At 37.3% G+C, this 12714-nt stretch overlaps 1 protein-coding gene across 1 annotated transcript; it reads left to right on the top strand.

The window, feature by feature from the left end:
• Positions 1 to 4499: 4499 nt before the first annotated feature.
• Positions 4500 to 8264, top strand: LOC105444730. Its single transcript, XM_030987598.1, has 4 exons — positions 4500 to 4729; positions 6470 to 6636; positions 7350 to 7490; positions 7744 to 8264. The coding sequence occupies exons 1-4, from the start codon at positions 4723 to 4725 to the stop codon at positions 7888 to 7890; spliced, it is 462 nt and encodes a 153-aa protein (XP_030843458.1). The 5' UTR covers positions 4500 to 4722; the 3' UTR covers positions 7891 to 8264.
• Positions 8265 to 12714: the final 4450 nt, after the last annotated feature.

Raw genomic sequence — 12714 nt, 5'->3', positions numbered from 1 at the left:
TACATTATGCATGCGGATAGCAATAGGTCCGTCGATTCTCTTGAGATATCACGTCAATTATATCTCCCAGTCAAGTCAAAGTTGGCAACCTATTAACTTAGCCTACCTCAGTCACATCAGTGAGACCGAAAGGAGACTAGCCTTTTGACAAGGCCTCGTGACTCTGGCTATTTTCTACCCTAATCAGCGGCTGAGATGAGCCCAGAGATCCGGGTGAACGCACGATCGAGTGGCTTTAGCCGCGAGGCCTGTTGGATTCTGACTTTTACTGCTCTGCATGAATTATTCATGAATTTTGATTTAATGACCAATCAGAATGGCCATTTCCCAGTTGATTTCGTTCGTGATTAGTTTTTCAAAACATGTAAGAAAAAGTAAAAAAAACGTTAACTAGTTTTGCTTATAAGATGAACATATAAATGATTAATACAAAATATCACATCCAAATCTATTTTACATGCAAAGTTACAATAAAATAGGAAGCATTTGATGACTTGAGCTAACAATTGTAAGTGAGATAATTGGACTTAACCTGTATATAAAATGAACCAGTCCAACTCGTTTCGTTCAATGTTATAGGTATTCGTACTACGTAGAGTTTACTGTGAACGTGATGGATAATATATGCTGACGTCACGCGATGATAAGTTCGGTGATTGGACGCTACCATTTCGGTAGAGAATTCAAGTCGGAAACAAGGGTTAACATGATAAATCCAAACCAGATTACTAAAGGCCACTTGGCTGGGCCACTCCCTTTACATAAAAACCTAATGGTAAATGAATGGTGTTTGAATGGTAACGTCAATGGTAAACGGTATTTCAATGGTGTGCCAATGGTAGATTCTGTATGGTGAATGGTGTTTCAATGGTAGATTCTGTATGGTGAATGGTGTTTCAATGGTAGAGTCTGTATGGTGAATGGTGTTTCGATGGTGGAATTGTATGATCAATGGTGTTTCAATGGGGCGACTGACGGTTAATGGTGTTTCAATGGTGGAGTTTGTATGGTGAATGGTGTTTCACTGGTAGTGACTTTGAGAAAACTAGGTGTCCCTTATACTTTGAACTACAATGCTCTGTGATTTCGCTTTATTTTTCAATAATTTGTCTTCATGATCAACGTTTCAAAGCTGACAAACTGCAAGGAATAATACCCTAGTCCTCAGGAACAATGACGGATCTTTAGTTTTTTTCTTCAATTTGGAGTAATTTTGGATCTGATATGTGTCTCTTTAATAATAATAATAATAATAACAATCTTTTTAGTCCACTCCAAATTTTATTAAACCGAAAATGGAAATTCGTTTTGCCAAATTGATCGTGAGCCCGGCAGCCACTGAGCAGCGCCAGATCGACGTCGCTCTATCCCCTTATTGTTGAACGCCAAACAAGGTAGCAGCAACACCCGTCTTTTAACGTCTTTTAGTATGACGCGGACAGGGTTCGAACCCACGACCTCCCGGTTGTTAGGCGGACGCTCTACTGACTGAGCCAACACACCGTGAGTAACTGTTGTTTTTATTCCTGTGGTCCCACTTATATAACTCTGTGATGTACATTATTATACATTTGTTTACATGAAGAGTTGAACAGCCTGTTATTGTTAATTAAAACAGCTTTAATATAAATCATTCTATTTTATTAAAAAAATTGAAATATTACGGTATTACGGGCACACCTTTATAACTTTTATCAAGTTATTTATCTGATAGTAAACAATTAACAATTATTAATAAAGCTGAATCCCAAGTTAAAACAATAGGTTGCGGAATTCCTAAGGATCTATTCTCGGCCCTCTTTTGTTTTACGGTAGATTTATATTAATGACATGCCATGTTCAACCCATAATTTGCGTTATATTTTATTTGCAGACGATACCAGTGTATTTTGTAAAGTTTGTGATCCTACAACTTTATTTCATTTCGTAAATACTCAATAAATTTAAGTACCGGTATGTGAATGAAATCCAATGAGTTTAAATTAAATACTAATAAAATTAATTACATTATGTTTGGAACTAATACCAAAATTCCAATGGATTTAAATTTGTTCTATTCAAATAAAAAGATAACTCGGGTGTCAAGTACAACATTTTTAGGAGTAATTGTAGATATGGAACCACCATATAATTCATCTTTGTAACACTGTCTAAATATATTGGTGTTTTATTCAGATTGAATTTCTTACCTCAGACTGTTTTGAAAATGTGATATCAAGCCCTCATTTCTTCCCATTTTAGTTATTGTAATATTGTTTGAGGTTTCACTTCTAAAAGAAACATTTCACAATGCAATCGCATAAAACTGGTCTTTATCTCTAACCCTGTGTACCAAGATTATTCTGTTCCCCAAGGATCTGTTTTGGGGCCAGTCTTATTTACAGTGTATACGAGTCCTCTGCGTAATGTGATAATGGAGCACAATGTACAGTACCATTTTTACGCAGATGACACTCAATTGTACTTACGGTTAAAACCATCCCAATGTAATGTTGATATTGGTATAAAAACTCTTGAGTCATGCCTTAGGTCGGTTAGTCAGTGGATGAATGATAACTTTCTGAGGTTAAATGAAGACAAAACTGAGTACATGTTGATTGGATCTGCCAGGCAGTTGAGTAAATTTTCTGCACAAAAGATCATGATTGGCAACTCAGAAATAAAATGTGTTAATCAGGTTCGTAATCTTGGAGTTTTGTTTGATGCTGGAATGACCATGAAATCTCAGATTTCAAATGTTGTTAGTTCAGCATCATTCCATATTCACAATATTTGGAGGATCAGAAAATATCTGAATCAGAAAGCCACTGAGCAGATTGTTCATTCTTTTATTACATGTCGTTTGGATATGTGTAATTCACTGTATATTGGCCTTCCTCAAAATCAAATAGCCCGTCTGCAACGAGTTCAGAACATGGCAGCTCGGCTCGTCACTCTCCGCAGTAGATCAGACAGTATTTCAGATATATTAAAATCTCTTCATTGGCTATCAGTCTCAAAAAGAATTATGTATAAGCTGTTACTCATTACTTACAAAACACTTCTTCATTCTTCACCCCATTACTTGTATCAGATTTTGAAACCGTACGCCCCACAACGGAATTTACGTTCAGGTTCACAGCTCCAGTTATGTACACCCAAAACCAATAACAAATGGGGGGACAGGGCTTTTGCTAACGTTGCACCCAAACTATGGAACACTTTACCACTAGAAATAAGACAATCATCATCAGTCGAAACATTTAAGAAGAAACTTAAGCACCATTTGTTTATGTCATAGTTTTAATATTGTAAAATTATGTCGTAGTTTGTATAGTGTATAATTATGTCGTAGTTTTAATATTGTATAATTATTTTTGATGTTGTACAAGAGCGCCTTGAGCAGTCTTTTAGAATGGATATGTGCGCTATATAAATTGACATTATTATTATTATTATTATCTTTAAGTTTTTTTCTGTAATAATTTTTTGATATTTTTTCTTACAATGTATAACCTAATAATAATTTTGGACGTTCATTTGCATAATCACCAATGGTAGATATTTACACCATTGAAATTTGAATATGAAATATGCAAATTTTTTACCATTAATCTGCCATTCACCATCGGCATACCATTCACAATTGGCCTACCATTCACCACCCACCATTGGCTACCATTGATAAATCATTTACCATCCACCATTGGTATTTCCATTGGTATACCATTCACTGTCCACCATTCGTGTACCATTGGCACACCACTCACCGAACACCATTGGCCTACCATTGGAGAATGGTGAATGGTATATATGCCAATGGTGAATGGTAGATTTATGGTACAAAATTTGCATATTTCATATTCAAATTTATATGGTGTAAATACCATTCATCTACCATTGATTGGTGATTATGCAAATGAGCGTCCAAAAAATTATTATTAGGTTGAAAGGTATTTCACTGGTAGATGAATGGTGCCCAATGGTACATTGCGAGCATAATCTCAATGGTATCCGAGTGGTATTTAAATGGTGTTTGTGAATGGTATCTGTATGGTATTTTCAGTGGTATTTCCGAATGGTGTACCATTGGTATACCATTGAACATTTTTTTTGTAAGGGTCGCTCTGGCGTTCACTCGGATTTTCGCGATTAGTCTCTTTTTAGTCGCTCGGCGTCTATCAGACATGAGGCCTTGTATAAAGGCTAACACGAGACTGACTGCAGACCGTACAACAATAACCTTTCTTTGATTGGCCAAGTAATGTTCGTCTTGGAGTCAATGAGGAGTCGGTTAAGCGGTGTGACTGAGGAGTAAGAAACAAAGGTTTAAACATGGATATAATATTCATGATTTAAACAATATGATGAGCCTGCAACTACGTCACTAGAAGGATCTAGACTTTGTTCGAAATCCTCGAAATCCGCTTCCTTAGCATGCTCACACTCGCGGTTTATTTTTACCATAATAATTGTGATCTAGAGGAGAGAGAGAGAGAGAGAGAGAGGGAGAGGGAGAGAGAGAGAGAGAGAGGCGGGTGCTTGCGTTTGTGTGTGTGGGATATTTAAAAATACCCATGATGTATACATGTGATGCAATTAAGCCACAGAAATGCACAGAGAACGGCTTACATAATTATATGCCAATGTCACATGATTTCATTCAGTTCAGCAAAACTATAGTAAAGGTCGTGTATTCATAGCGTCGATTCGGTTGCAAGGGATATAAATTCGCAAGCAAAAATGGCCAGTAAGTACATATTTAAAAATGTTTAGGTAGTTTAAAACGATCGTTAAACTTTCAAAAATCAACCTTAAGAAGGCAATATAATCTCGATAATTTACCTCGTATGTCATCTGGCATGCCTATTGAAATGTGCAAACATTGCAACGTTATAAACCGTAATCTGAACATAATTAAGCAATATGTCATAGCTTGTTTTATGTTCCTCACTTTCATTATCGTTTTGTCCCGTGTTTCCTGTATGTCGGTGTGTATATTCCTTCCGGTTCTCGTGTTTCTTACCATTTTTGATTATCTACATCTAGTCTTTTATTTTCCTCATTTTCATTCAATCCTTTTCTTTTCTATCGTCTCATTTCCTCTTTAACTTTCCCTTTAACTTTGTCATTGATTTTACAACAAAACGATTATATGCTTTTTAGTAATATTATTGATACTTACCGGGAATATTGTACTTGATGATACTATCATTAAAAAATATATCTTCTACGAAGTTTCTGGGAATAATAGTAAACGATAAACTTTCAAGGAAGCTGCTTATTGATAATGTTTGTAAAATAATCTCTAGAATTATTGGCAAATTGAACAAGGTAAGATTGTATTTTCCACCTCGTGTATTGCTTAATTTGTACTCAACTTTAGTACTACCTTACTTGCATTATGGAATACTTGCGTGGGGCACCTGTGGAAATACTTAACTCGCTAGAATTTTACTATTACGAAAGAAAGCAACAAATGAATGCGAATCATATCTTACACCAATTTCCGCGCTCATATTCATGAACTCTTTCACGCAAATAATGTTTTGGAGATACACGAGTTATTTTCTTATAATCTTGGTATATTTATGTACACACTTCAGAAGAATGAATTGTCTCAAGTACTCTCGAATACGTTTAACAAAAATACTGAATTCCATAGTTATCCCACGAGATTAGCAAGCTCTTATCACCAACCAAAAACAAAAACGGTATTTTCCAGCAGGATCTTTACTTTCACTGGCCCCAAATATTGGAATGCCCTTCTCGGCACATTGAAATAAAAACCCTTATCAATTGGATTTAAAAAATGCCCTCAAGCGCTTTTTGTTGCAGACGTAGCATCAGAATAACTCGTTCCCCAGTTTTTCTTTTTTGGCCAGACTGTCCATTTTTCACATCGAAATTGTGACTCGTGTATGATTTGTTTCCATATCTACTCGAAAATGATTCCTCCATGGCCACCCCCCCTCTCTCTCTCTCTCTCTGTCTCTTTCTCTGTCTTTCTCTGTCTCTGTGTGCCTCTCTCTTTCCTCTCTCTTTCTACCCCTTTCTCTGTGTGTCTATGTATCTCCCTCTACCCCCTCCCTCTCTCTGTTTTCTTTTGCTTCTCTTGCCGTTTTTCCTCTTTCCCTGCTTGTCATTCTCTCACCCTCATTTTCTTCATCTACCATCCTGTCTTCTCATCCTGCCTCTGTTCTTATTTGTTTTTGTTTCGTTTTTTGTGTCCGGCGTGTTTCTTAATTTTTGTCTGTAATCATTGCTATGTATAATTTGCTTAATTATGATTAATCATCAGACATTACTTGTTGATATTTTATGCATATTATGTCACCGAAGTTTGTTTATATTTATTGTGATGCAGAAGAAAATAAATCAAATCAAATGTACCTTGCATGTACAATTCACAGCTCAGTCTTTTCAATGATAAAGAGTACGATTTCCATTTTGCAATAAGGGTGACACATATCCTTTCATATTTCTGCAGCCATGGACGAGAGCGAGAAGCTAATTGAATGTCATTCTGAACAGGGGGTTACGTCAGCAGCCGGCTACCCGGTATATTCTGGCTACCCTCCACAACAGACCTATGTCATGCCTGAAGCCCCGCCTACCTATCAACAATCCTTTGATACCCCACAAACGATCGTGGTAGTAAGCTTGAATATGTTTGCATTTAACACATTTAAGAGGAGCTTTAGAAGAATATCCGAGACAAAGATATATAATAGTCCCTTTAAAGGATTGAAATAATAACTCATATCATGCGCATGCGTATTCAATTTTCTAAGAATGCATGCAAAATGACTGACTTTGAAAATTAAAGCTATTCAATGGAAAACAAATCAAAACTTGCGGTAAATTGGACCTATGCGATGTTGATTATCATCATCGTCATCGTTTTGCTTATCTTTCATTTTTCTGCAAATAAATTTGTCAGCGAATTCATCCAACACCCAACCTATTAACTATTTGAGCTCTCCCGATAGGCATGCGATGATATTATGAAATGAACTGTCTGGAAGCAAAAATAAAAGATTGATAATGCAGTACATAGAATTTATGCTTTTTGAGGTATTGGAAAGATAAAAAATGTCTTGTGGAAAATCACATGCATTGCACATCGAAATACTAGGTATATGGGACAACCAACAAAGGTAGCATCTCTAATAATTGGTCTATACTTTGAAGTAATTTCTCGTAATTCTTTTTAAATACGAGAGTATTTGAAGAGCACTGCTTTAAGAGAACAATTTACGAGGATATTCATTCTTCCAAACTTCATAAGATGAAAGAAAAAGCTCACAAATTATGCTGTTGTAATCTTTACCAGAACTCAACCCTCTCTACTTTTCTTTCCTAATCAGCCTACTGCTCCTCCACAAACCTCGGGGATGATTAGACAGGCCCCATCACAGCCCGTTAGAGATTACACTGTGTTCGCTGTGATCGTCACCCTGTGTTTTTGTTTACCCTTCGGCCTTGTGGGAATCGTCAAAGCATGTGAGGTATGTGTGCTTGATAATAATGATGATGATAACGATATCAATTACTAATGATAATGATGATTATAATGATGATGATGATGCCGACGATGATAATAATAATGATAGTCATGATAGAAATATATAACAATTATTATAATAATAATAATAGTAATAACAATAATAATAATAATAATAATAATAATAATAATAATAATAATAATCTGATCTTATTGCTAAAATTAACAATTAGTTTTGTTTTCGATCATTACCACAGGCCAGAAGTCAACAAAACTCAGGAGATGTAGAGGGCGCTAGACAAGCTGCTAAGAGTGCTTACAACTGGTCCTTGACCGGTTTGATTTTTGGGGTTGTGGTTATGCTAGCTGTCATCATCTACTATGCCGTCGTCCTCCTAATATGAATACATCGACTTTTCATAAAGAAGCATAACTAACCATAATATATATATCTGAAGATGAACTTACATGTAGTTTAATCAACTTGTTTGTTTTCGTCCGCGCATAGGTTACTTTTAAAGGAATACGACAAGGGCCTGATATACACTCTCATCTTTTAGAGTTAGTTCAAATAAATCTATTCGCCCACGCAAATATATACATTTTGAGTAAATCAACCTTGCCCATTGTACAGGATTCTTTGACTTACGGAAAAGCCATGAACGCCGGTAAACGTTGATAAAGAATAGTCAGATTAATACAATGTTATCAAAATGTTGATGCAGTTTTAGATAACTAATTCTTATTTTTAAAGGTAATACAAAGTTTTGGTATGGGGTCATGAATTTGGTTCAAATAAATATATTGGAAGCATATACGATCCTACAATATTCAGTGTTCGTTTTTACGGTCGAAATCGACTCTAAAGTTATGAAATTGTAAATAATAAACATTTAATGTTGAATAGCTCCCTCTTAAGGTCAAGATATTAATTATGCTATAAAACAATGCTTATTGACTAAAATCGACCGATTAGCTATTGTCGTTCGGAAATTATATACAACAACTACATACTCTGAGATTTTCATGGTCGCAGCTACCATTGTACGGCCGTAGGAGCTATTTGAAATTTATCAAATTTACCGGGAGCACCGGTAAATCTTTATATTCAATTTTTCTCGAAAGCAGAAGTGTTGTAGGGGCTAAAATTTCTGGCGTTTTAATACATCCACAGGGGCATTCAAATATATCAAAATTGTAAAAAATCACTATCCACCCATTTTTCAAAATTTCCCAAAACTTTGTAATACCTTTAATATAAGGAAATTACACATATCCCACTAATCTGTATATGGAACACCAAATATGGAAATATACAAATCACTGTAATTATTTCCCATAGTGAATAAATGACATAAACTGAATTGTGAAATGAAAAATCGATGTAAAACAAAAAATTCGATGTAAATCTCGAGACGCAGTGGTTGATATCGAAGAGATCTGTTAACATGATAACGTGTTTGACTTACGTTAACTACATGAACCTATTTCATATAACTCTGTAAATAACAACTAGGCCTACTACAATTCTATTTTCGAATATGGCCCTAAGTCACTGACCATTTCATGAAACAGGGCCCAGAGCTAATGTAAGTACGTTTATTCAAAAGGTATTTATCGTTGAAGTATGATTAAAGTATTAAACGTATAACTATGATCATATCGTCAGAAGAATCCTCGTGATAGTATTAATATGTTTTAAATATGAAGTATAAAAATGTATTATTCACATGACATGAACTATTACTATGAATTCTCTATCATGTCTATATAAAGGTAAGAACAAAAATGACAACCTGTATTTTGTGGATATCATTACTTTGGGAATGTCGTAACAGGTGCTGGCCAAGTTTTCTGCTATTGACTCACAATACAAAATGATAGGTGAAATTCCTATAAAAGCTCCGACTCGGAGTTTCATTATTTCGACTGAAGGGAGAGAGATAGAGTGAAGGAGAAAGAGAGAGAGAGAGAAAGAGAGAGAGAGAGAGGGTGTGTGTGTGTGTGTGCGTGGGGGTATTCCATAGTTCGGGAGCAGCAGTTGTGAAGGCTCTATCACTATCTCGCTCTATAGATATACGTTCAGATAGGTAAGGAGGAGCCAGAACGTGGATGCATTTGTAGCGGCTCTTACATTCGCCCTACTTTCACCGTACATTCATGTCTCCTGTATTTTTCCATCACGGTACTTATTTATATTCATTATTCGGACCACGTGTGTTTTTCCTTCCAATCGAGCACCGTGGTTCCGCGCATTCCTTCACCCGCGTATTTTCATCACCACGAGGTTTTCTTCACTCCCGCTCTCACCTCGGTCGAGTCAACACGTTTCTGTGATCCTCTCTCTACACTCGAGATTTCTTCCGTGCCTATCACCTCTTGCATGGCACGTCAACTTTCACTGCCGTCTCCAGCGGGTTGGCAGTCTTCCAGTGGAATAGTTTAAATCAAGACCCGACATGGCCCCTTGGTTCTCCGCTGGGAGCTGCCAGTAAATTGCTCCGGTAGATTCTTCACCTCCACACGAGCACGACTCACATAGCTCGTCTGAACTCTGAACAGTTCATCATCGAGTTCGATTCACCGCAGCTCTGATGAACTTCACATCAATTCTTCACCCCCACACGAGCACGACTCACATAGCTCGTCTGAACAGTTCATCATCGAGTTCGATTCACCGCCGCTCTGATGAACTTCACATCAATTCTTCACCCCACACGAGCACGATCGACTCACATAGCTCGTCTGAACAGTTCATCATCGAGTTCAATTCACCGCAGCTCTGATGAACCACACTTCAATCAAAGTTCGGCTCATCCGACTCATCGAGCGACTCACTGCTTCGCAGCGGCACCGACTTTGTTTTCGTCATTTCTTCCTTGGCCTCCGACATCAAGCGACTCACTGCTTTCGTCATCGAGCGCCACACATCTCTTATCTTCTCTGCTCGCCTCGCCTGAGAGCTTCTCCATCTACATTCATCATCATCACGAGCGTCGGCGACGACATCGCGTTCTTCACGGTTCTTCAACCACGTCAACGAAGTCGCGTTTCCGCCATCAAGCCTCCGCACATTTCATCGCGTGAGCCCCTTCCTTCGTTCTCAACTCTCTTCATCTTCATTGGACTTTCGACTTCATTTCTGCTATTGTCGTAAGCTCTATTTATGTACATCGCATTTATTCACGTTCATTATGTACATCGCATTTATTCATGTTCATTATCATCATTGATCATTATGTTAGCTCCGTGCAATATTCACATTTACCATTTATGCATTTTCATTCTGATTCTTCGGCTTGTGCTTGGCTACACTTTGCAAGTGTACGGCCAGCCTCATCAGTACCCAATAAACTAACGAAAAGGGAATACTTTCTTTCATGTATTTTATTGTCAGAGCAACCTTGCTTCCTCGTAGCTAAATAAAAATCAGAGTTATGTTGTGTGACGAGTGAACACGCTTTCAAATATCCATTCACAATACCACACACTCATATCTCTACACATTTGAAGGTGAGAATGAGTATTTTGTATTGAATCTAGGTTCTGATGGGTAGCCAGTTCAATACTATTAACGAAGGATAGGTTTCATGTGACAGAACTTGGGTGAGCCTGTGGCAAGTCTAGCGATAGCGTTTTGAATTTGCTGTAGTTTTCTCAATGTAGGTTGCAGTGACAACATAGAGTAGACCATTACAGTAATCCGAGCGACTGGTGATGCAGACATAGTAATGATAATAGTGTAAGCTTATAGAGCGCACATACCGTCCAGGGACGCTCGTGGCACTACCCCAGCAACAGCTCTCTTTAAAACAAGTAAAGTAAATGTTTATTTTAATAATAGATTAATACCATCAGAAACTCAAAAACAATTTTTCAACATTTGCATCACCTATTTCGATCCTCAGCTCCGCCCGGTGGGGCCCGGTGCCCTCCAGCTGCTCCATTTACTGACAATTCTAGGGACTAGCCCAGTCAGCACACGATTCACAGGAGCTCTAGCATCCGAGGCCAACAGGCCCGACATGGGCAGCCAATGAGACTAAAGGGTGATAACTACATGTAATTAAGTTAAGATATATATATATATATATATATAATAAAATATTAATTATGGATTAAGTGAAATAAACTTATACAACTTCAGGAAAAACTGGATGGAATAGGTAAGTCTTAAAGGCACTCTGTCCTCCTTGTATAGCTACTTGCTCCCTCTATATAGAAAACTTCCCAAATCGGTGCCTGTTGGTCCCCCATGACCCTCTTTTTCTTATGTTCAATGAGAGCTGAGTTAATGAGATAGCCACCTGTCACAGTGACCTCGCTGGCTTTAATATATTGTGGCAAAATTCCATGGAGGGCCCGATAAACAAGTAACATCATTTTGAATAGTACAGCGAAGTGATGGAGGAGCTTATTCCATAATTTGGTTGATGCATGCGAAAAAGCATTGTCTCCCCACGAATGATGGGTACGGGGAATTCGCAGCAAATTATCAATTCCAGATCTTAAGGTACGAGTTGGATTGTAGGGGTGTAGTGAGTCTTTAATATATTGTGGCAAAATTCCATGGAGGGCCCGATAAACAAGTAACATCATTTTGAATAGGACCCTTTTTTCTGGACAGGTAGCCAGTGAAGAAAGCGTAATATAGGCGTAATGGAGGAATTCCTGGTAGGAAAGTAGGGAGTCTTGCATTGGAATTTTGGAGGGATTGCAGTCTGTCTTGCTTCTGTTTGGTTAGTCGAAATAGGATAGAATTACAAAAATCTAAGCGAGATGAGATTAATGCATTAATTAATTGTTCACATGCTTGTTGAGTCAAAAAAATTCGGATGAACCCTAGGTTCCGCTGTTGATATCTCACTCACAGACTCTGATATACTAGATACATGTTCAATAAATGACATATTATTTCCAAATATCACACCAAGGTTACGAACCTTTGAGGCTGGCTTTATAACTTTGCCACCTACATGCAAACCTAAATTATCATGATTAGCTTTCAGTAAAAAATTCTTAGAGCCCAACAATGATAAACTCAATTATATTTTCATTTATTATAAGACCGTTGGAATCCATCCAGCCTTTCATGTCATGAATACAGGCTTCTAAAGTTCTCCTAGCATCGGCAATTGCATCTAAGGAAGGATGTACTGAAACGAACAGCTGAATGTCATTGGCGTAACAATGATACTTTATATTATGCTTTCGAATTATTGTACTGA

Source organism: Strongylocentrotus purpuratus, unplaced genomic scaffold, assembly GCF_000002235.5.
Source record: "Strongylocentrotus purpuratus isolate Spur 01 unplaced genomic scaffold, Spur_5.0 spur5_scaffold_16, whole genome shotgun sequence".
Taxonomy (NCBI): domain Eukaryota; kingdom Metazoa; phylum Echinodermata; class Echinoidea; order Camarodonta; family Strongylocentrotidae; genus Strongylocentrotus; species Strongylocentrotus purpuratus.
This window is presented reverse-complemented; position numbering and strand designations above follow the sequence as displayed.

Excerpts from the sequence above, each read along its gene's own strand:
- LOC105444730 (XM_030987598.1), top strand. Across the intron at positions 6,637-7,349 it reads CCCCACAAACGATCGTGGTA|CCTACTGCTCCTCCACAAAC; the intron begins GTAAGCTTGAAT and ends TTTCCTAATCAG. Across the intron at positions 7,491-7,743 it reads GAATCGTCAAAGCATGTGAG|GCCAGAAGTCAACAAAACTC; the intron begins GTATGTGTGCTT and ends TCATTACCACAG.